General features: G+C 45.3%; 1 protein-coding gene and 5 non-coding genes across 7 annotated transcripts; all 6 read left to right on the top strand.

Annotated features, from left to right (window-relative positions):
- The first annotated feature begins 6,674 nt into the window (after positions 1-6,674).
- Positions 6,675-11,943, top strand: LOC101078775 (ephrin-B2a-like). 2 transcript variants are annotated; one of them, XM_003969905.3, is made up of 5 exons: positions 6,675-6,807; positions 7,370-7,653; positions 8,901-8,993; positions 10,508-10,609; positions 11,306-11,943. In XM_003969905.3, the coding sequence occupies exons 1-5, from the start codon at positions 6,701-6,703 to the stop codon at positions 11,689-11,691; spliced, it is 972 nt and encodes a 323-aa protein (XP_003969954.2). In that variant the 5' UTR covers positions 6,675-6,700; the 3' UTR covers positions 11,692-11,943. The 2 variants fall into 2 exon arrangements, with proteins under 2 accessions (XP_003969954.2, XP_029702643.1); XM_029846783.1 differs by lacking the exon at positions 8,901-8,993.
- A 5,972-nt stretch (positions 11,944-17,915) lies between these two features.
- Positions 17,916-18,001, top strand: mir17-1 (microRNA mir-17-1). Its single transcript, NR_105290.1, has one exon. It is a non-coding gene; the product is annotated as a microRNA mir-17-1 (primary transcript).
- Positions 18,002-18,049: 48 nt separating this feature from the next.
- mir18 (microRNA mir-18) lies at positions 18,050-18,125 on the top strand. The gene has a single exon (NR_105291.1). It is a non-coding gene; the product is annotated as a microRNA mir-18 (primary transcript).
- A 62-nt stretch (positions 18,126-18,187) lies between these two features.
- mir19a (microRNA mir-19a) lies at positions 18,188-18,268 on the top strand. The gene has a single exon (NR_105292.1). It is a non-coding gene; the product is annotated as a microRNA mir-19a (primary transcript).
- A 272-nt stretch (positions 18,269-18,540) lies between these two features.
- Positions 18,541-18,603, top strand: mir19b (microRNA mir-19b). The gene has a single exon (NR_105293.1). It is a non-coding gene; the product is annotated as a microRNA mir-19b (primary transcript).
- Positions 18,604-18,694: 91 nt separating this feature from the next.
- mir92-2 (microRNA mir-92-2) lies at positions 18,695-18,757 on the top strand. The gene has a single exon (NR_105294.1). It is a non-coding gene; the product is annotated as a microRNA mir-92-2 (primary transcript).
- Positions 18,758-19,308: the final 551 nt, after the last annotated feature.

Raw genomic sequence — 19,308 nt, forward strand, 5'->3', positions numbered from 1 at the left:
TCAGAAACTGCAAAAACCAGCTCACCTCACGCAAACAACAGGGGTACAGCCACCCGGACAGTCATTCAACAGGAAGGGGTCTCCCCACTTGAGGCACTCCTGTAACTGTCAAATAAGCTTCCACCTCATCTCAGGACTCTGCCAAGTCATAATGTGCAATGATGTCCCCGAACAGTTATGTATTTACAGGCATAAATGTACAATTACCAGGCTGCACTCCCAACGAGGGTAGGAACGTTACTGGCTGAAAAGTCCTCAGAAGTCTCCTTTATTCTGGCTCTTGTGTCCATTATAAAACATCTGACTTGAAGTTTTTGTTAAAACCGAAAGATTGAAATGATGCAACCCGTGTCGCGCGTTTCTTTACATCATGCGTGTCGTTCACCACCATCCCTGTCACCATCGTGGATGCATCACCTGAGGTGACCCCGGGGAGGGCGGTGCTGTCTTGCATCGTATAGATTTCACTGTGTGAATATTTGAAGTTCAGTTTGTATTTGACTGGGTCTGTGATCACGTTTCCAGCAGCTCATCTGACAGTAAACAGCATGTTTACCATAAACAGATGCATTTTGGATCAAGTGCCTCAAGTGCAGATCTCACAGTGTCGGTAATACTGAGGCTAAATGACGCTCTTTGCTTTCATATTTGTGCATCACGCACAGCAGATTCGGGATCAGCAGCGTCACGCACTGATGTGTGATGCTGATCAACCGATGTTCTCATCTTGTAAAATCTCACCCCCAGCCTGGGATGTTATGTTGCTGGCTGTGGGGAAGTAATGGAGCATTGGGGCATCTGAGGTGAAGAGCAGTGGTGACCCGAGGGTAATGGTCTACCCCAGCCCAGTGGCCATCCAGCTGGGAGGATCGACCCCTATCGGGTCTTGTGGGCAGCAACATCTAAACTGGACCCATACCCCAGGGTGTGGGCAGGTATTTGTGTTGTGGTGTGTGTGTGTGAGGGTGTGTGTGTGTGAGGGTGTGTGTGTGTGTGAATCTTGTAGTGCCGCTACTCCTCCCACAGCACAGCGCGGGCAGCATGCGGCATCTCAGGTCATACAGGGTTGCTCTTGAGATGGGTCCTTGGGTTCTCCATATGGCAGTGGTCTAAGGGGGCTGGGGCTTCTCTCGGGGGGGGGGGGGGGGGCAGGTTGCTGGACAGACGGCTGCCATCTTAAACCTAGATTATGCTCCATGCAGTTGCAATGTCACACCTCCCGAATTTCAAAACTTGTTGCAAGCCACACTCGTGTTGCTCCATTCAAAATGGTGGAACTTGAGGGTTGACGGCATGTGTTGACATATAGTAAGACAGAAAATGTTCTTTTGTGGGCCTTTTATTTGGTCAAAAGATATAACTGTCACAATTCATCCGCCTGCAATTTCTGTGCCAGCATCATTTAAGGAAGATGTCGTGACAGGCTGAGGTAATCCTGAATTACATCCCACACCAGCGGTAACCGCTTTAACAAGACACCTACTGATTATCACAATCTAAACCAAGAATACATCTTATTTAAGTGTTTTCTGTATGCTTCTTATACTGATTTTCATCAGCTTTGACGACTTCCTATCATGTTTTTTGCCCCGAATGTCACAGCTCCTTTCCCCCAGTTCCCTCCTGTCCCTCTGCCTCAGTACTTTTCCACTCCACCTGCCTCTGCTCCACTCTACCTGCCAGCCACTCCCACCCCGTCAGCTCAACTCCACTCACCTGCAAGCACAGCTGCAGCTTATTCCCAATCAGCCCTGCTTATTAGCCTCCCCTGCACCCTCACTCATCGCCAGATTGTTCTTCAGCATTTCCATGCAAGCCTCTCCAGCACTTCCTACCTTCCTACCTTCCTACCTTCCTACCTTCCTACCTTCCTACCTTCCTACCTTCCTACCTGCCTGACCTGTTTACCTCTGACCTGCCTGCACCGCCTGCCTCCCGGTAAACTCACCAGCCTTCCGTCCCTGACGACGACTTCTGCCTCAGCGTTTCTGGTTCCTGTCTGCTCACCTGGTCCTGACTTCTCCGCCTGGCCCGACTTCGCTGCTGCTCATCCCCATTCTGCTCTGCTGCATCATCGGCCTCATCTCCTGTAAGCCCCTCTCCGTCACCCCTGCCTACTCTACACGGAACTGTACGGTTCCGAGGGTTCTTTTCCTCCCCCTCGGTTCCGCATTCTGGCTCAGCTCAACTCAATCCCCGAGCCTGTAAACCATAGACTTTGTGTGGGCCCCGAGCCTGAAGAACAGACTGTTTCCTAGTCTACCTGAGTTCCTGTTTGCCCGTGTTCTAATAAAGGTCCTTACCAATGGTCCCAGCTCTCCAGAGTGCTGCTTTTGGTTCCTAATTACACCCATCACACTGACTGTGTCCTGTTGAGTGGGTAACCCATGAACGGAGCCAGGTGAAGGTGTAACCAGGTCTTTATGCTCTGCGTGGACCTGGGAGGCCCATCTTCCGATGGTGTCCTGTCCTTGATCTACAGGTGTGTTCACCTTTTACTCACAGCCACACACCAGCTCTTTATCTACCCAAAAAAACCCAAACAGAAAGACAAAGTTCAGATATCCAAGGTAGTTTTCTGTGTCTAGTAGTTCCTCTCCTTTCCTCTCCTCATCAAGCAGACTAGTTATGCTGATTCTTGTGTAGTTTTTCTGCTTCTCTTCCCCCCCCCCCCCCCCCCCCCCCCATTTATTTACAGGTATCGCCGCCCTCGGAGCTGTATAATGACCTCCGGCCCCGCTGAAGTGATTGTGCATCATATTTTTTGTGTGTGTTTCTGTGCTCTGTGCCTCTCCTCCTTTTCCTCTCCTCTTTCCCCTCCTTCTCCTCTCCTCTACCTCCCCTTCACTCTACTTCTCCTCTCCTCTACCCCTCTCCTCTCCTACCTATCCTATCCTCTACCTGTCCTCCCCCTTCTCCTCTCTCTTTACCCAGCCGGCCATCAGCAGGAGGGTCCCCCTACATGAGCCTGGTCCTGCTCAAGGTTTCTTCCTGTTAAAGGGGAGTTTTTCCTTGCCACTGTTGCTTGTCTGGGGTCAGGCCCTGGGATTCTGGAAAGCGCCTTGAAACAATTTTGATTGTATAAGACGCTATATAAATAAAGATTGATTGATTGTGTCTGCTGGACTGTTTTTCTTCTCTTTTGAAGACATTTCAGCTTCTATCCAGGAGGCTTCTTCAGTTCAGATGTTTCTGATATAACAAACAGGCTGCTAATTTTCATAAATGTGATCTCTTGTTTGCTGTTTCAGCTCTGCTGACATTGATTAAAAGTTTAAGTGATGCTCCCTTATTTCCATACTTTGCAACATACTGTTTAACCCATAAAAAGAGGTTACATGTTAAAGTTGTGAAAGTGTTAAATGTGTTTAAAGTAACATTTGTTTTTTTTATATATCTTGAAATTAGCGCCTTCATTTGTTTCTGATATGGTGATTGCGCTATTTGTGAGGTCATTTCTCCTCCACACTAAGATAACTGATAAATGTCCCTCATTTAATACGTTAATGTCAAACATTAACTTTGGAAAACCTGCTTTGAATGTTTGCCATCAAACAGAAGCGTTTCTAATTTTGAACATCGTAGCACTGGGACAGAGATATTTGCAACCACTTTCAATGCATGCTGGGGAAAAAAAGATCATGACTTCGGATGTTCTTGACTGGCACCTCTGAGTCCATTTATTTTAAATCAATGACCAAAAACAATGTTTCAATATCAACAAAGAGCACAGGTGGGGGAAAAAAGGAAAATATTGAAAACCTGGAGAACAGAACTGACAACCAGAAAAAAAAGTACATCTGATTGAATATGTATGAATGTGAACATGTGGGCTCAGACTACCAACATTTGTACACCTGTCATCGTTGCTATTGTCACAGTTGCTATACATGTAAACAACCTGAAGTGAATGGGGTTTTTTTTGTCTCTCGTCTGTAGGTAGCATTTGCAGTAAAGATTAATGACATCTTGCCAAATAATTTCTGATCTTTTTGATCGTCATTCTCAACAGTGAGGGGATTTCACATGAGTCACGAGGAAATGTATAAAAGAGAAATGCACCCAGATCTTGGTTTACTGTTCATTCGGTGGGAGCAGTGAAGGGGGAGGAGGGAGGACAGACGGACGGGGAGAGTAGCGGCAGTTGCTGAAAGAGGAAACGCTGGGGCTCCCAGGAACCAGGTCGGTAACTGCTCCACTCCAGCTGCAGACACACAGGCAAAGACTTCCTGATCTAACGCAGATTACTGTCATGATTTAAACCTGCACCAGCAGCCATTTCCTACTGTAGGACGGCACAATGTTGATGGAGCTGCTTCTACCACCTTTACACCCTCAGAAACTAGATTCCCTGAGATCGAGCCTGAATCCAAAGAGGGGAGATGCAGCACGTGTGAGAGACCAGCTGCTGTAATTGCCCTCAAACGTTAACCTGAAAAGTTCCTGTTCCAGGAGTTCCGTTGACTTTCATTTCACTCATCCAAAGCCTTCGGGTGAGCCGGCATCACTGGGGCGTGGAGTGTGAGTGTGTGTATGTGTGTGAGTGTGTGTGTGTGTGTCGCCCCCTGCAGGACGCTCTCAACACGCCAGTCCGGCGCCCATGTGGATCGTGGAGCCTCTTTAATCCCGGAATGGAGTTAATGCTAATCGTGATAGGGGTTGTTGGTTACAGGCACCTAGCATGTTAGCATTAGCTTCACTCAGGGAGATCTCGCCACAGAAAGCCGGCCACGGTTGCCATGGCTACCCACAGACTGCTGGCTGCTGGCACACTGAGCAATGCGGTGAAATGTGAACCACTACACGGGAGTGTTGATACATGTTTTCCAAAGGTTCTGCTGTGGTGTTTCCAGAAGGAAAACGGTGTTTCATTAGGATCTGTAAATGAATGATAATCATTTTACAATTATATGTCTATTCTAGGGTGTAAAAAAATTGGAACGCCTATCTCTTCTTAAATACGTAAAGAAATAATCTAGCTTTTGTGTTTTCATTTAATTTATATATTCACTGATTAACACTTTCCTCGGTCACAACAAAACTGTAAGTTTTTTTTAATAACAACTACTAATAAACTAATCTATCCAAGCGACTAAAAACCTCAGTTAAGCAAACTTGTTTATCTGTAAAGGGATGCTCAATAAAGAATGACATAAGTGCAACAGCCCATTTTACTTGTGTTATTATTCTCATAATTCTCTGTCTTCGCTCCTTCTTCTATGTTGCGTCCTCCTCCGTTGCTCTCTTCCTCCTCTCCTCCTCCCCTCGGTCCTGACTCCAGCATCCATCTCCTTCAAACACACACTGCACAGACAGAGCGGGCACCCGCAAAGCCGTTCATTGGTGTTACCATGGAAACGTATACTAACCCCGCGTTTCCGTGGTATCTCGCCAATTTTAACAGTGACCTCAGACGGGAGGAGCACCATAGGACTGAAAATACTCTATGAATATACTATATTTCAATGTCCACGTTTTGCAATAGGCTAAAGTGCTTAATAATGTTGGGAATATAACTACAACTATTGCAGCGGGAATTGTGGGAAGTGTAGTTTCTGTTATGTCGAGAGAGCCCAGTTCTGATTCCTGCATGCGAAATGACAGGATTACAGTTTCCAGAAAGTCTCCGTCTCTAGATACAAACATCTGTTTTAATTTTGGGGGATTTTTCCGAGGCCATTTGATGTCTGGTGGCTTTATTCACTGGTGAAATGACAACTTTATGAATTACGCTCACGGAGGAGAAAAAAGACCTTTGATGACTGAGAGTGAGCAGTCACAGCTTTCAATCCTTCTTTTCCCTCTCAGCTCTTGTTTTGCCTCTAACCCTAAACTTTTACTTCTTTCTTGGACGTCACAAATTGACCAGAAATTGTGTGCATATTATTGTTTTGATACACATCAAAATTATTCTTCAGATGTATTCGTACTCAACATTCAGAACTTGGATGATAAAATCAGGCACTTTTAACATGGATTTGGGAATTTGTCATCTTGCATTTGGTTGAATGTGTAAGAATAAAGGGTTGAGATGAATTAACTTTGGGCACGACGATAATGTTGAATTAAAGATTCCTCATTTCGCCTACTCAGTTTTCAGTTGTTGGTCAAGGTCCTTCTGTCAGATATTATTCCTTTTAAACCACTTACCACTTATACTCCTCAATTTTTACTTCTTTATTTAACCAACCAAATACATTTCACTCGGTTTTACGAGAAATTCTGGCAAATACAAATGAGTCCACTTCTTGACATTAGTTGTCTTTAGTAATTTATCAAAAACTGGGACTTTGTTTTTTTAAATCTGTCTTTATTGAGTTATTGAGAAATTTCCGAGTAATCTGATTTAAACGTGGCAGCAGCTTATCTTAAAGAGCAGCATCGGAAACGTGCCAAAACAGCCTCGGTCCATTTACGCATGAGCGTGTTGTTGTGGGCGGTCAGTTAGTCAGCTGATGACTGAAACTACTCCACAACACATCTCAATCCACACATTCGGTCATAGAAATGTATCTCTAGTCAGATACGCATAATGTGGAACATTTCCTGCAGCTGGAGAGAGAAGATCGTCCGTCCAGGAATGTGTCCGTTACGCGCACCTGGAGACACGCAGAGGCGACCGCGTCCCAGGCGTTTCCACTCGGTTTTATGATCCTGGAGCCGGAGGGGGAGCTGCGATCTTTGCTTTTTTTGCCTCGGGATGGGGAGAATGGCGTGGAGTTGCGGTGCCACGGTCCTGCTGGCCAGCATTGGCTCGTGTCTGGCCGCCACGCTGGAGTCCATCCACTGGAGCAGCTCCAACACCAAGTGAGTAGATCCGGTGGATCCAGACCAACTTACTGCTGCTGCTCTGTCCTTTTTAGGTGACATTGGTGATTGAACCGCAAATCGTAAATAATACATTTGGATATGAGGAAAATCAGAAAGCAAAGTGACATTTTTCCAGTTTAATAACGCATCTGGCAGGTGTTCTCAATGACTATCTGTGAAAATAACCAATCAAAAACCGAACCACAAAGTTGAGATAAGAAAAAAATAATTTCCTGTGACAAAAACTCAGAAAAGCCAACAAATTTCCCATATAAAATAATTACAATCCCAAAGTGATTAGAACAAATCAATCAAGTAGTCATTAAAATTGTGATTTTCCCCGTTTTGACCATTTCTCCAAACAAAACAAACATGCTCAAGTGCTCAGTTTATGGTCTGTCAATTCAATAATAGAATAATTCTCAGAATACATTATTAATTAGCTGATGTAAGCGGGAAGATTTAATGTAATTTCCTCTTTGCTTGTTCGTTGATTTCAAACAGGAAATGAAGTGAGTCCCGCTTCATTTTCACCCTCTCATCTTTCATTTAATTGCAGATTTAATCCAGACCAGGGTCTGGTACTGTACCCTCAGATTGGAGACAAGGTGGACATCGTGTGTCCCCGCTCGGACGGTTCCCCCGGGACTAAGGAGGAGTACCACCGAGTCTACATGGTCTCCAAGAGTCAGATGGAGAGCTGCACCGTGGACAAGACGGACATGCTCCTGCTGAACTGCAACAAACCCCACCAGGACGTGAAGTACACGCTCAAGTTCCAGGAGTTCAGTCCCAACCTGTGGGGTCTGGAGTTCCTCAGAGGGAGGGACTATTATATTACCTGTGAGTGCCAGTCTGTAAATCCCCCTCTCGTTCCCCGTGGTGGCCTCTGTGTGAAGGCGGAACCGCCGCCTGTCACAGTGCAGCATCACAGACAGGTGTTGCTGCTTCCTACAGGTGGACCCAGCGTCTGAATCGCCATGGCTCCTGATTTCTTTTGCCCTCTAGGGACGAAGAGGAAGCCGCCGTCGTCATCGAATCCTCCTGAATTTGTCAGTGTGCATGAGAGTCAAAAGAAAAAGGGGGGAATGTGGCCCAGTTTTGGGGCGGCTGTCACTTAGAAAAGCATCTTAGTGGCAAGTGATGCATGAGATAGAGACCAAGTCTGACCATGTAGCCTCATCCATGTCGGCGCGCTCTGACGGCACACTTGGCGTTAGCAGGCCAGTGTGACGCAAATGGCTTACACGCCCCAAATCACACAAGGCTTTTACAGCATCCGGCAGATTTGACGGGAGCTTTCACGGCGACATGACTTGTGGTCTGCGAGATGCTGTTATCTGACCTAAATGGTGCTCACAAGTGTGTGTGTGTGTATGTGTTTGTGTGTGTGCTCGAGTGTCAGTGCAATGCTTGTTTTTGATGTTAAATAATTGGTTGTTATTTGTGGCATATTAGGGTACGGGTCAGGTCCAGAGTTATGATGAGTTGTGATGGCTAAGGTTCAGATAAAGGACGGGAGGATGAACCATTTCAGTGAATGTTGTCAGTTAAGAGAGATGTTTTGTGTGTGTGCATGCGGCTGACTGGAAAGCGCCAGTGGCACTGAATGTGGGCACTGAGTTGATCCACCACCCATTTCTCCGTATTCACATTTAATTGTAATTTCCCAACATCATCTATTAACCACGTCTGAAAATTGCGTTTATAGAGGATATCCACTGTTGTGTGGTGAGTCCCTGATGTGACTCCTGGCAGGATGCATCATGGTTTAGACCCCCCCCTCCCCCTCCCTCCATACCCTACTGGGTCCTGGCAACTTCACGAGGATTTGCCGCTTTCGATTGTCTCCTATGGTTTCTGCTCTGGCACAAAACGAGCAACAAAAAGGCCTATTTTCGCGTTAAAACCGCGTTCGGCATTAGAGTCCACCCTATATGCGTTATCCTTCTCTTACATGTGATGCAACATTAGGCAAGTGGATACATTTTATGCAAAGGCTTCATAATAGAGCTGTGTGTGTGCGTGTGTGTGTGTGTGTGTGTATGACCTGTTTTGTGTGTGTGTGTGTGTGTGTGTGTGTGCATCAGCCACTTCCACAGGCTTCCTCCAAGGCCTGGACAACACTAAAGGAGGCGCGTGTAGGACCAAATCGATGAAGCTGGTGCTGAGAATCGGTCAGAGTGAGTGCTTTGTGTTTGCGTGCCGACCCGTTGAATGACGCGCAGCCTGCGGAACAGCACAGCCCGGTCACGTTCATTCAGATTGTTATCAGCACGGTGTAATAATCTCACCCTAGCTCTGGAATTAAGTGGTCAAACACTGTAATCCTAATCATATTCTGGCTCCGAATGATCACAAATCCCTAATTCTGCCCCGCCGGCAGCTTAAGAACATCTGCTTTATCTTGCATGCGATTTTCCAGCCTGGCTGCTGTCGATGCTCTTTCCTGCTGTGCTTCTATCAGAAAAATCTATCCTGCTTTGTTTATCATTTCTCTTCTAACGCGCTTTAAAATTTAATGAGGTCGATTTTCAAATATTTGCTGACTAAATACCCCAAGAGTAAATGACCCCGGCAACACAAACACATAAACATTTTTTTTTTGAAAAATTAAACTATGGATGTGATGTTAGGATGATGTTAACGTCCATTTTAATCGGGAAGCGTGCAAAACCTTCTTTATGCATGCGTTGGATCACATGTGCTGTAGAGCTGCAGAAAAATTAAAGAGATGCCGCATAAAACTTTAAAGTTAAATCAGCAAAAGCCCCCTAAATATAAATTTTTGACCTCAGAAATGTGAAGTGTTATTCCCATAAATTATTCAGGAAGTTTAGAGAGTTAGAGATGAAAAACTCAGCATCTTGTGTGTTCTATCCAGCCATCATGGCTGAAAGGATGCGGCTGATTTCTGCCGCACTCACAAACACAAACACCACAGAAGTAAACAAGCCCCGTGGACAGCATCAGAGAACAGCCACTACCCAGATTCAGCTGTAATGCTACGTGCTTTACGACGCACGTCAGTCAACCCCAGACTCGTTTCAGTTCTCAGGCTTGTGTTTGAATGTACATATGTGGAATTTAGTCCCTGGGATTAAATTAGCAGCTCTCAGAGATGATTTTTGAAAAGATAAGGGGGAATGAACAGTCTGCTGACGGGAAGGCTTGAAAATTGTCTTACAAATGTGTACATTCTTGTGTGTGTGGTGACAGAAAAAAAGGATTATTCTTATTTTATCTTTAGATTAGATAATAACAATATATTAAAAATGTCTGAACTTTATTGATAATGATAAATAATGCATATAATTTTATGAATTAGTGTTATACATAAGTGGATTGACAAAGCAGAGATGTGGGGCATTTAAGGATCCTGTACGTCAAGGAAAATTACAAATAAACTGCAGTGAAAGTAGGTGCAGTAAAAAACTTCACATAGAAGTTTGAAATATCAGATCAGGGTGTTTGTTTTCTTTTTTAAAAGGCTCTTGAACAATTTCTATAAAACGATTGTGTGCTACGCAACATTTTTTGCTAAAAAGTCAAAAAATGCTTCATTTCCATCCATCTCTCCCTCTGTGTTTTGTGTGTTAATCACACATCTTGTCCTCCCCTCCTCTTCAGGAATGATTGTAACACCACTACATGCTACACTGCTACAGCTAATAATTCATACTGCTCTAAATTTCAGGCCCTTCAGATCCACTTTCAACTCTGCAGGAGTCCCCCACCAGATTCCCACCCACAAGAACCAAGTCAAAGGACCCTTCTGCGAAAGAAAAGGATCTAAAAGGTAAAACTAGAGAAGAAAAATGTCTCACATGTAGACATAAAGGGTGCGCTATCCTTACACTGCTAAGTGAAGTATGTTTTTCTATTGAGAAATTATAGATTCTAAGTCTGGAGCATTTGTGTTAACAAAAAAGTGGTATATTGGAATTTCAGGGCTGGGAAGCAGTATACCAATGCAGCTTCTCAGAGTAACATTATAATTTGAAAATGTGCCTCCGTCTCATTCAGACTCGATTATCAACGCTGTGTTTACATTAAATGGCACCAGCGTTAGGCTGTAGTGGGACACCAGGGACCATGAGTGTTGGACAGCTGCAGACAGCTGTTTAAGATCTTTAACACTCGGTTCTTCAGTACGGTTCTTCCTCCAGAAATCTGCTCCGATGATGATGGAGTTAGGTGCTGTCATATTGAACTGCTTTTTCGTGTTAGATATATTATGGAAGTTTACGATTGACTTTAAGTGGTCAATGATTTATCTTTAATTTTGTGTTTGTGTAATTAGTTTTACTGCCACAAGGGGGAGATAAGTGTTCAACCTTGCAGGTTCGACTGGCTTGAGAAGTGGCCTGTGCAGGGCCACAGAAGGTCTTCTCCTAACTGAGGTTCTCCATGCACCAAAGGCTCAACTAAGCCAGAAACTCCATGTTCTTCACTCTATGGTTTTCTAACTTTGATCTTTTGTTTCCTGTGACAGATAGGGGCTTAGGAGCAGGACATCCGGGCGGCACCGAGGGCCCCGTGTCGGGCACGTTGGTGTGGGTCATCTCCGGCTGCGTGGTCCTGCTTTTGGTCATCGTAGTCGTGGCGGTGGCGCTCTGGAGGTACCACAGGCGTCACTGTGTCCCAGAAACCCAGCAGTCTGCTCCTATTTCCCTCAACACTCTGGCTGCGCCCAAGCGGGACAGCATCAGCAGCGACAACAACGGCTCAGACCGCAGCGATGTTGTCTTCCCTCTGCGGGCTTCCGACAGCATGATCTGCCGCCATTACGAGCGCGTCAGCTGTGACTACGGGCCCCCGGTTTACATAGTTCAAGAAATAGCACCGCAGAACCCCACCAACGTTTACTACAAAGTCTAATGTTTGCTGATCAAACGTCAGAAGACCTCGGGCTTCAGGTGGAGCGGAAGATCTCCGTCACAGTCAGATGCTTCCATTGTTTGTTTGTGGTTTATCTGAAGCCTCATGAGAATCACCCTTAGGGCACAAGATGGATCGGATCATCCCGCAAATGTGTGTGGCCATTTTATTTCATTGTAAGCTGCTACTTTGATTCTTTAGAGGAAATAAAAGTGATGTTTGATGTTTTCAGAAGCTAAATACGGATGTCAATTTGCAATTTGCAGAATCATTGGATTCTGTCACGGCTCTTTTCAGTGTATCAGTAAGATCGTTTCTCGAAAACGAAACCCCACATTTTGAATGGTGTCGAACATTCGGGGCCGTGTTGGACACATGGAGCAGCTCAGCAGGTATAATCTGATGTTTCCGGGCATCTCTCTTCCGACTCCTCTACAAGTGTCCAAGTCTGGGATGAAAGGGACGGACGGGCAACACCGGGAATCAATGAAATAAGTAAAGTTTGGAAGCAGATTTGCGTGTAGCCGGAGCTTTATAATAACATGTTTACTGACTCTTGTGCTGCAGAAACACCTGTTGGGACAGAAACTTTGTTGCATCGTGTTCAACCCCCCACCCCCCCAAACTAACCACATTTGTCTCGTCACAGAAGATCTCAGAAGTCTGAGCTTGATTTCGTTTTCTGGATCAGGATGTACTCTGCGCTTTTACAAATATTTGCAGATGTGCGGGGTTTTTTTTTTTTTGCATTTGGAGAACAAAAACTCTGACGTAGATCGGATTGATGTCAGTGTTTGAGTGTAAAGTGCACAACAACAAGCTGGGAGAGGCTGAGAGTAGATATTAAAGTTCAAAACTGGTGGATGAAATCTGGGCACTTTTAGCTTTACTTATAAAATTACAGATTTTTTTTTTTTGGGGGGGGGTTGATGCAGCTCAGAGAAGCGTGACTGTGCGTTACTTAATGGCGCTCATGGGATGCTGACTGTTGCTCTGCAGCGAACAGAATCGTGATGAACGTTTCACCATGTCTGCCGTGATGAGGACGGATGGACAAACGTGTGTTTTACAAGTCAAACCTCTGAAGCCTTGAATGTAAACCGACTAACCCTGACTGGGATTTAAAGAGAAAGGTGTTACTTGCCCTCACTAAAGTCCAACAACCTGCCTGGAACGATGACAGTAATGAAACTCTGTTGCTCCATGTCGTCATGTGACCGCTTCTCCCGTGGCGCCGTGCACTGCGTCCGTGAGGAGACATGTTTCATGCTCTTTCAGCCACATCATGCCGCACATTTTCAACCTGTCAGCTTCCGTGAGCTCCCTCTCCAAAGGGGACGGATCTGCCTATGGAAGCAAGGAGAGGAACCGGTGGGAGTCTTTGGTGAATGCACACAAGTAAAATGAAAATAGAACATGTTTGGGAAGGAAAGCGTGGCCTTGCGCAGCTTCCAATCTCCAAGAACCGACTTAGAAATGGGAAATACGCAACACTTCAAGATATTTTTGGTTTCTTCTGCTCATATCCATCTTGTTTTAATAGGCCTTTACAGCTGGGCTTGTTGGAACCACTCGCTGGGTTCCTTCTAGGATTGTTCTTCTCATCGTGCTGTTCTCGACCATCCATTCATGCTTTTTAGGGTACAAAACGCTGCAGCACAAATTAATTTGTAACTCTGAAACGCTGCTGAGAGCGGCTGCCGCCTGCGCGCATGTGCCCGGCTTTCCACCCCCTCGTTCAGAGTGAACCTTGTCCTTTCGAGATGTTTTCCGTACAATGTGGAGCTTCACAGATGAATGGGCCATGGTCAGGCGAGGTGAGTTCGGTTGACCCCTGGGTCACGCGGACACAATGGTGGCCAGGCTCCTATAGGAAGGACAAAAACAGAGACCCCAGGGCTCATGGCCCCAGTAGTGGGAGGGGCATGGACATGGCAGGCCATTTTAATGGAGATAAGAAAGAAAGAAAGAAAGAAAGAAAGAAAGAAAGAAAGAAAGTGGTTCTACATCTGAGGGGATGTTTTGGATTTAAAGTGCAGGCTTCTGTTTCACACGTGCAGCCTCTTTTATCTCTTATCTATCTCTCTTTTATCGCTTTTACCTGAGGACTCCTGAAATATAAACAGCATCCGCCCAGAGTCCACTTGGTTTTTATTTGCCTTTTCCCATCTCAAACATGGAGAACATGGCTCCCTGAGATGATGTTTGCACCTGTCCCGATAGCAGATCTTTGATCAGCGTTTGCGCTGAGAGCACAGAGCTTGTCCGAGAGAGGGAAGGGGGGGGGGGCTTCTAAATAAGAATCGCGGGCTTTTATCTGACCCCATGGGACGACGTGAAGTCCACACCCTCCCCTTATCCACTCACCCACCCCCCAGCAAGCTTCCATATGCAAGGGGAACTGGCCCAATCTTTTGGCTTTGTGTGGGGGGTTGGGGGTCATGACTGAGTGCTTCCACTCCCACAGTGAGCCCACAGGAGTGGAGAACAACAGATATTCTGGTACTGGTGGATAAAACCTTTGGGAGTCACTCGTCAGCTACAGGGGGAAACGCATCACGCCGCAAAATGGATGGAGAAATTAAAAACCAAACCCAAACAGGGAGCGAACGCCAGCATTCAAACACTGACTGATATCAGGGCGGCATAGTCCCCATCTGAAACTCGCAGGTTACATAAAGCTCTCTCTCTCTTTGTCTGTTTTAAGGAACAGAAACTGTGGTGATGAGGAAACTCCAGCCTTGCTTCCGCAAGAGGGGCCTCGTCAGCGGATCATATGGTTACAGTATCCAGTTTGCTGCTTCCCTCTGCTGGCCAGCTCTTACACTGTACTCACAGGTCTGCTGCAGCATGTTTGCAACAGGCGAGCAGCCAGATGTGGAGGACCACAGAGGACTGGGCCTTCAGCCTCAGCACATCTGGCCCGGAGCAACACACCCCCAAGGTTTAACAGCAAACATGTGTCCGTCGCCGATAAAGGCAATTACACACCTCTGATTTACATTTCTTCAGTATTGGTAGAATTGTAAGGGGGGAAATGTGAATTCATCAGCTAATCAATTATAATGAACTGCAACTTTCATTGTTGAAAACACCGCTGATTTATTAGAAAACTCATTCCTGGTTATTCATTATGGAATTAAATAGACTAAAAAAAAGAAATTACTTAGAAGATAAAGCACAAAAAAGGGCCAAGGGAATTTGTATCTATTAGGAGCTATTTTTAAAGGAAATAAAAGATTCTGTTGAGGGCAAACAGAAAAAATTACAGCCGTCCACTTCTTGTTCTTGTTGAGCTAATATCAGATCATTAATTTATTCTTTATCAAAGAATTATGCAAGTTTTCCTTAAAAAGATCTATAAAATAAAGTGACTGTCAAGGTTTAAAGGTTATATATTTCTTAAACAAAACCTAATCAAGTTTTCTTAAAATGCTTTGCTAGTTTTTGAATTTCAGTGTTTACTAAGATGCTCAAAGGTATTTTAAATGTTTCTTTGCAGCAAAACAAATGAATTAAGTTGGTTTTCAATGGCTTAATACAGCTTTCAGGGCCCAAATTTTGAGCTGCGTTTTGATAGAAAGATTTTTTGTGATGAAAAAATAAAGTTTTAAAATAGTTTTTGTAATTAATTTGATATATGTGTAAGCATAAAATGTTCAGATTAGAAACTTATTTATTTATTTGGAGCTGGCAAAGTTGATTAAAAGGGAAATCAAAGAATTATAACCGAAAATTGTAAGTCGAAATTATAACATGAACCCAAAACCTGTGCAAACTGAGTTTTATATTTTTTTTTTATCACTGATTTGGTTCCACATATTTTATGTTGCACTTTTTTGGGTTAAGGTCCTTTACAAATTTACACTAAATCTAATTGACTTTTTATTTTCATTAAAGCTTTAATGCAAATATGCACTGAGGCTTCTGTCATTTCTATTTAGAAAACCTTTAGAAACATTTATAGTTCTGAGCAAATCTGATAAAAATTCCTGATTAACAGGCAATTCATTTACAAAAAATCTATCTAAGTTCTTTTAGAATAAAAACAGCTACGAAAGATGTTTTACTATCGCAACACGATGTAAATAAACTTGACTATAATCAGCCTGTTTTATTTTTCTCTAATGTTCATATAGTGGAAAACAAACCAAGAACAAACAATAGAAAAACACGCTTCTTGGAGCAGCAACAGGTTTGACAGCGCCAGCATAAATCGATTAAACCTTCCAACTCCTAATAGAAATCGCTGCTTTATTCCTCCCTGCAAAACCAGGGTCGGGGAACATGGCAGCAAACTTCACCGGATATTCTAGAGACTTTATGCAGGCTGGCTGCTCCCTACGCCCGAATCTGTGCTCTTCCTTCTGCATGAGCCTCAATTACGGTGGAAAGAAAAGGATCGGAGGAGGCTCCCCCTGCTTCCCCAGAGGCTGGTTGGAGATGGGAATCGGAAGTCCCGTAGGTTCTGTAGCCTATGCTAATGGGAGAGTTGGGGGTTGTAGCTAGATATTTACGTTCAGTGGGAGCCGCCCTTCATTCACCCACATGGTTACAAACTGGTCGCCTTCGCGCCACTTTCCCAACCCCGCAATCATCTCCACCGACGCGCGGAGGCTGCCAAACGGCCACCCGGAGCCCACTTTTCGCCTCGGTTTCGTCTTCTAGCAGTTAAGTTTTGGGATTAGTTGTGTATTTATTTCTCTCTTTTGTCGGTAGGAGACTACACGGCAGCCCGAGCAAGTGAGCGAAGATGGTGGATTTCGGCTGGTGAGTGTCTGCCGAGCGCATGTTTATCGGCGAGGGACTCCGCTTGTTTTGGTTCTTTTCTCGGCTTCGCTCGGCCCGGCGGCAGCGGGAACCGTGCGTTTGCGCCTCTTTTACGGCTGCGGGCGTCGTCTTCGGTGCGGGTAGATCCGAACGCGGACGCAAAAACGATGTGCTTGCGATGAAAACAGTGTAACGTGAGGCGCATGGCAGCCCCCTCTGCTCCACCATTGAGGGAATGAGGGAGATTTGAAAAGCTGTCCGGAGCCTTTCTAGCTGCGCTTATACAACTAGTTGGAAATATTTGGCCCCTCGCTATCAAGTGCCGACTTTGTACCAACGGCTGAATCGGATGCCTTCAAATAAACTCGGGATCGCGGTTAATTTATCGCTCGCTCGCGAGTGCAGTGGTGTGTGAGTTAAAGTGCCTCCCAGAACAAAGCAGCAGCACATGGGGCAGCTGTAGGCCGCGCGTTTTAGCTTAGCCACTTTAGCCTAGCCGCTAAGGCTAAGTAGCGTTATTGGCAATTTAAAGGCAAACGGAAAATCCCTTTGTTTCCACGATAGGTGTAGGGTAATAAATACAATATATACTACATAATGAATAGCCCTTGCGTTAAATCCCATGACATTTTCTCGTTTGTTGTGGGCTAATGGCTAGTTAGCCGTAGCTTAGCGAAACTTAAATTTATTGGTTTGCCAACCACGCGCAGCGGAGGTGCCTCTTTCTTCCAAAAAGCAGCCTGAACTGCGGTACTACCCCCTGTGGGAGCTGGTGGTCTGTTGTAGGCACAACACATTTTGCCATGTTTTACTTGGCTAACACCAGCACGCAGCGGCTAAAGCTACCTGCCTAAAACCAATGCAGCTGCCGTCTGCTGCTAGCCCTTGTGCGAGCGCTTGCCACGGACTGTTGCCTTGTTTTCTTAAAAGTTCACAACCGCAACCCGTCACATTTTGTTTGAGAGAACTCGCACCGCGGGTGACCGCGGCGTGCGATCGCACGCTGGCGCCCGACTGGATTGTTTTTAAAGTTATTTATGCTAAGGTTGGCGCACTTCGAGGCGCCATGTTAACGGCGGTGGGGGAGGGGTAAACAACAGCCGCCCGTGCGCACGCGCTGCCGTGTCGCGGGGAGCGCGGGCCCACGAGCAGCCGCCGCTCATTCATGTTTTCGGTGACCTCGTGCCATAAATCACAACAGCGCGCGGACCAAAACCCCAAACTAGTGTAATTAGCGAGTAATCCACGAGGGGGAGGCCGTTCCCGCGGAACGAGACTAGTTAATCGCTAGGCCGAGTTTTTAATGAACTTGTTGTTGCCCTACAATGCTAATTACCTGCCCTAATAAAGCCCCTTGCTTGTTCACAGGTCCATCATATGATCAGCAGGACCAGAACACCTGCCCAGAACATCTGCCGCCGTCCTGCCCCTGGAGGGGGGCAGAATTGTAACTGGTCTGTGTATTGCCAAAGTGCTTACAGTGCAGGTAGTTCTATGTGACACCTACTGCAATGGAGGCACTTACAGCAGTACTCTTGACACTGGTGAGCGGAGGCACGGATCCTATCGGCTATGTGGCGTTCCGTCTTTGTGCTAAGGTGCATCTAGTGCAGATAGTGAAATAGACTAGCACCTACTGCCCTAAGTGCTCCTTCTGGCATAAGGGGCTGTGATATGCACCACCAGACCATTTTTACAAAATTATCTAATTTGGCTCAAATATCTTGCAGTTCTCTGCTAGTTTTGCATAGTTGCACTACAAGAATAGAGGAGTTGTGCAAATCTATGCAAAACTGATGGTGGCCTGCTTGCTCTCCACCTGGTAAGATTTTTTTTTTTTGTGGTTTTTGGGGGTGTCACATCAATATCCTGAATGCACGCTGCCTGTAACCCGGTTTACCCCAGGAGCGCTGCCCATTTCTCACCCAGTGACGGTTTCAGCAATACTAAAGTGCTTATAGTGCAGGTAGTGTTTCCTATCTACTGCAATGTGAGCACTTGAAGTATTTCTAACTTACTCCATCTCTGAGGCTCAGGTGCTGCGAGTGGTCTCGGACTCTTTAGTTCAATCGTCGTTTGGTCAGTTTTGCTGGTTTGCATCCAGCTTTGTTACCGCGCTGTGCAAATCCATGCAAAACTGACCAAGAGATGAGCTGCGCGCTGTCGGAGGACTGGAGCTTTGCTACGCGTGAAGTGTCGGAGCTGCTGTGGCGATCGGATGTCCCTTCCCGTGCAGGTGGGGATCAGTAGCAATGCTGTGCACTGGAAGGTATTGCACTTGTCCCGGCCTGTGTAGGAATGAGGAGATGAAGATGCACAATACTCAAGTGAAATATGCACATATTGTTGATGCTGATCCCTTCGCTGTGTTATTGTAATGATTTTAAGCCATTAAAGTATTGTTTTACACACCTATTTGTGCACATTTTTATTCATTTTGAGTTTAATTAATTCTCTCCGTAGAATATATTATGAGCTAGTTGGTCATTTTATATTTTAAGGTCCATAAATGGCAAAAACAACTAAAAATAAAGCTAGGTTTAACTTCGGGCTGGCAAGATATCTTGAGTTGGTAAAGTTCTGTAAACATTAATAGACACTGATCATTTCGTCCCCTTACAAGTTAAATTTCAGAGATTTAAATTCTATTAAAATCCATTTTTGTATAATGTTTAGGCCTTCTCAGGACTCAAGCATTTTCTAGTGACTGTCATATCAAACCGTAAAGGCTTAATCTCTGTTTATATTTATTTATACCGGTATATATTTTTTTACATTAAAAAGTTAACTACCGCACTTCGAGAGCCGTCCGCCAGGTGGCGCCCCCGCTCTTCTCGGCGGCAGCGT

This window comes from Takifugu rubripes, chromosome 13, assembly GCF_901000725.2.
Source record: "Takifugu rubripes chromosome 13, fTakRub1.2, whole genome shotgun sequence".
Classification (NCBI taxonomy): Eukaryota; Metazoa; Chordata; class Actinopteri; order Tetraodontiformes; family Tetraodontidae; genus Takifugu; species Takifugu rubripes.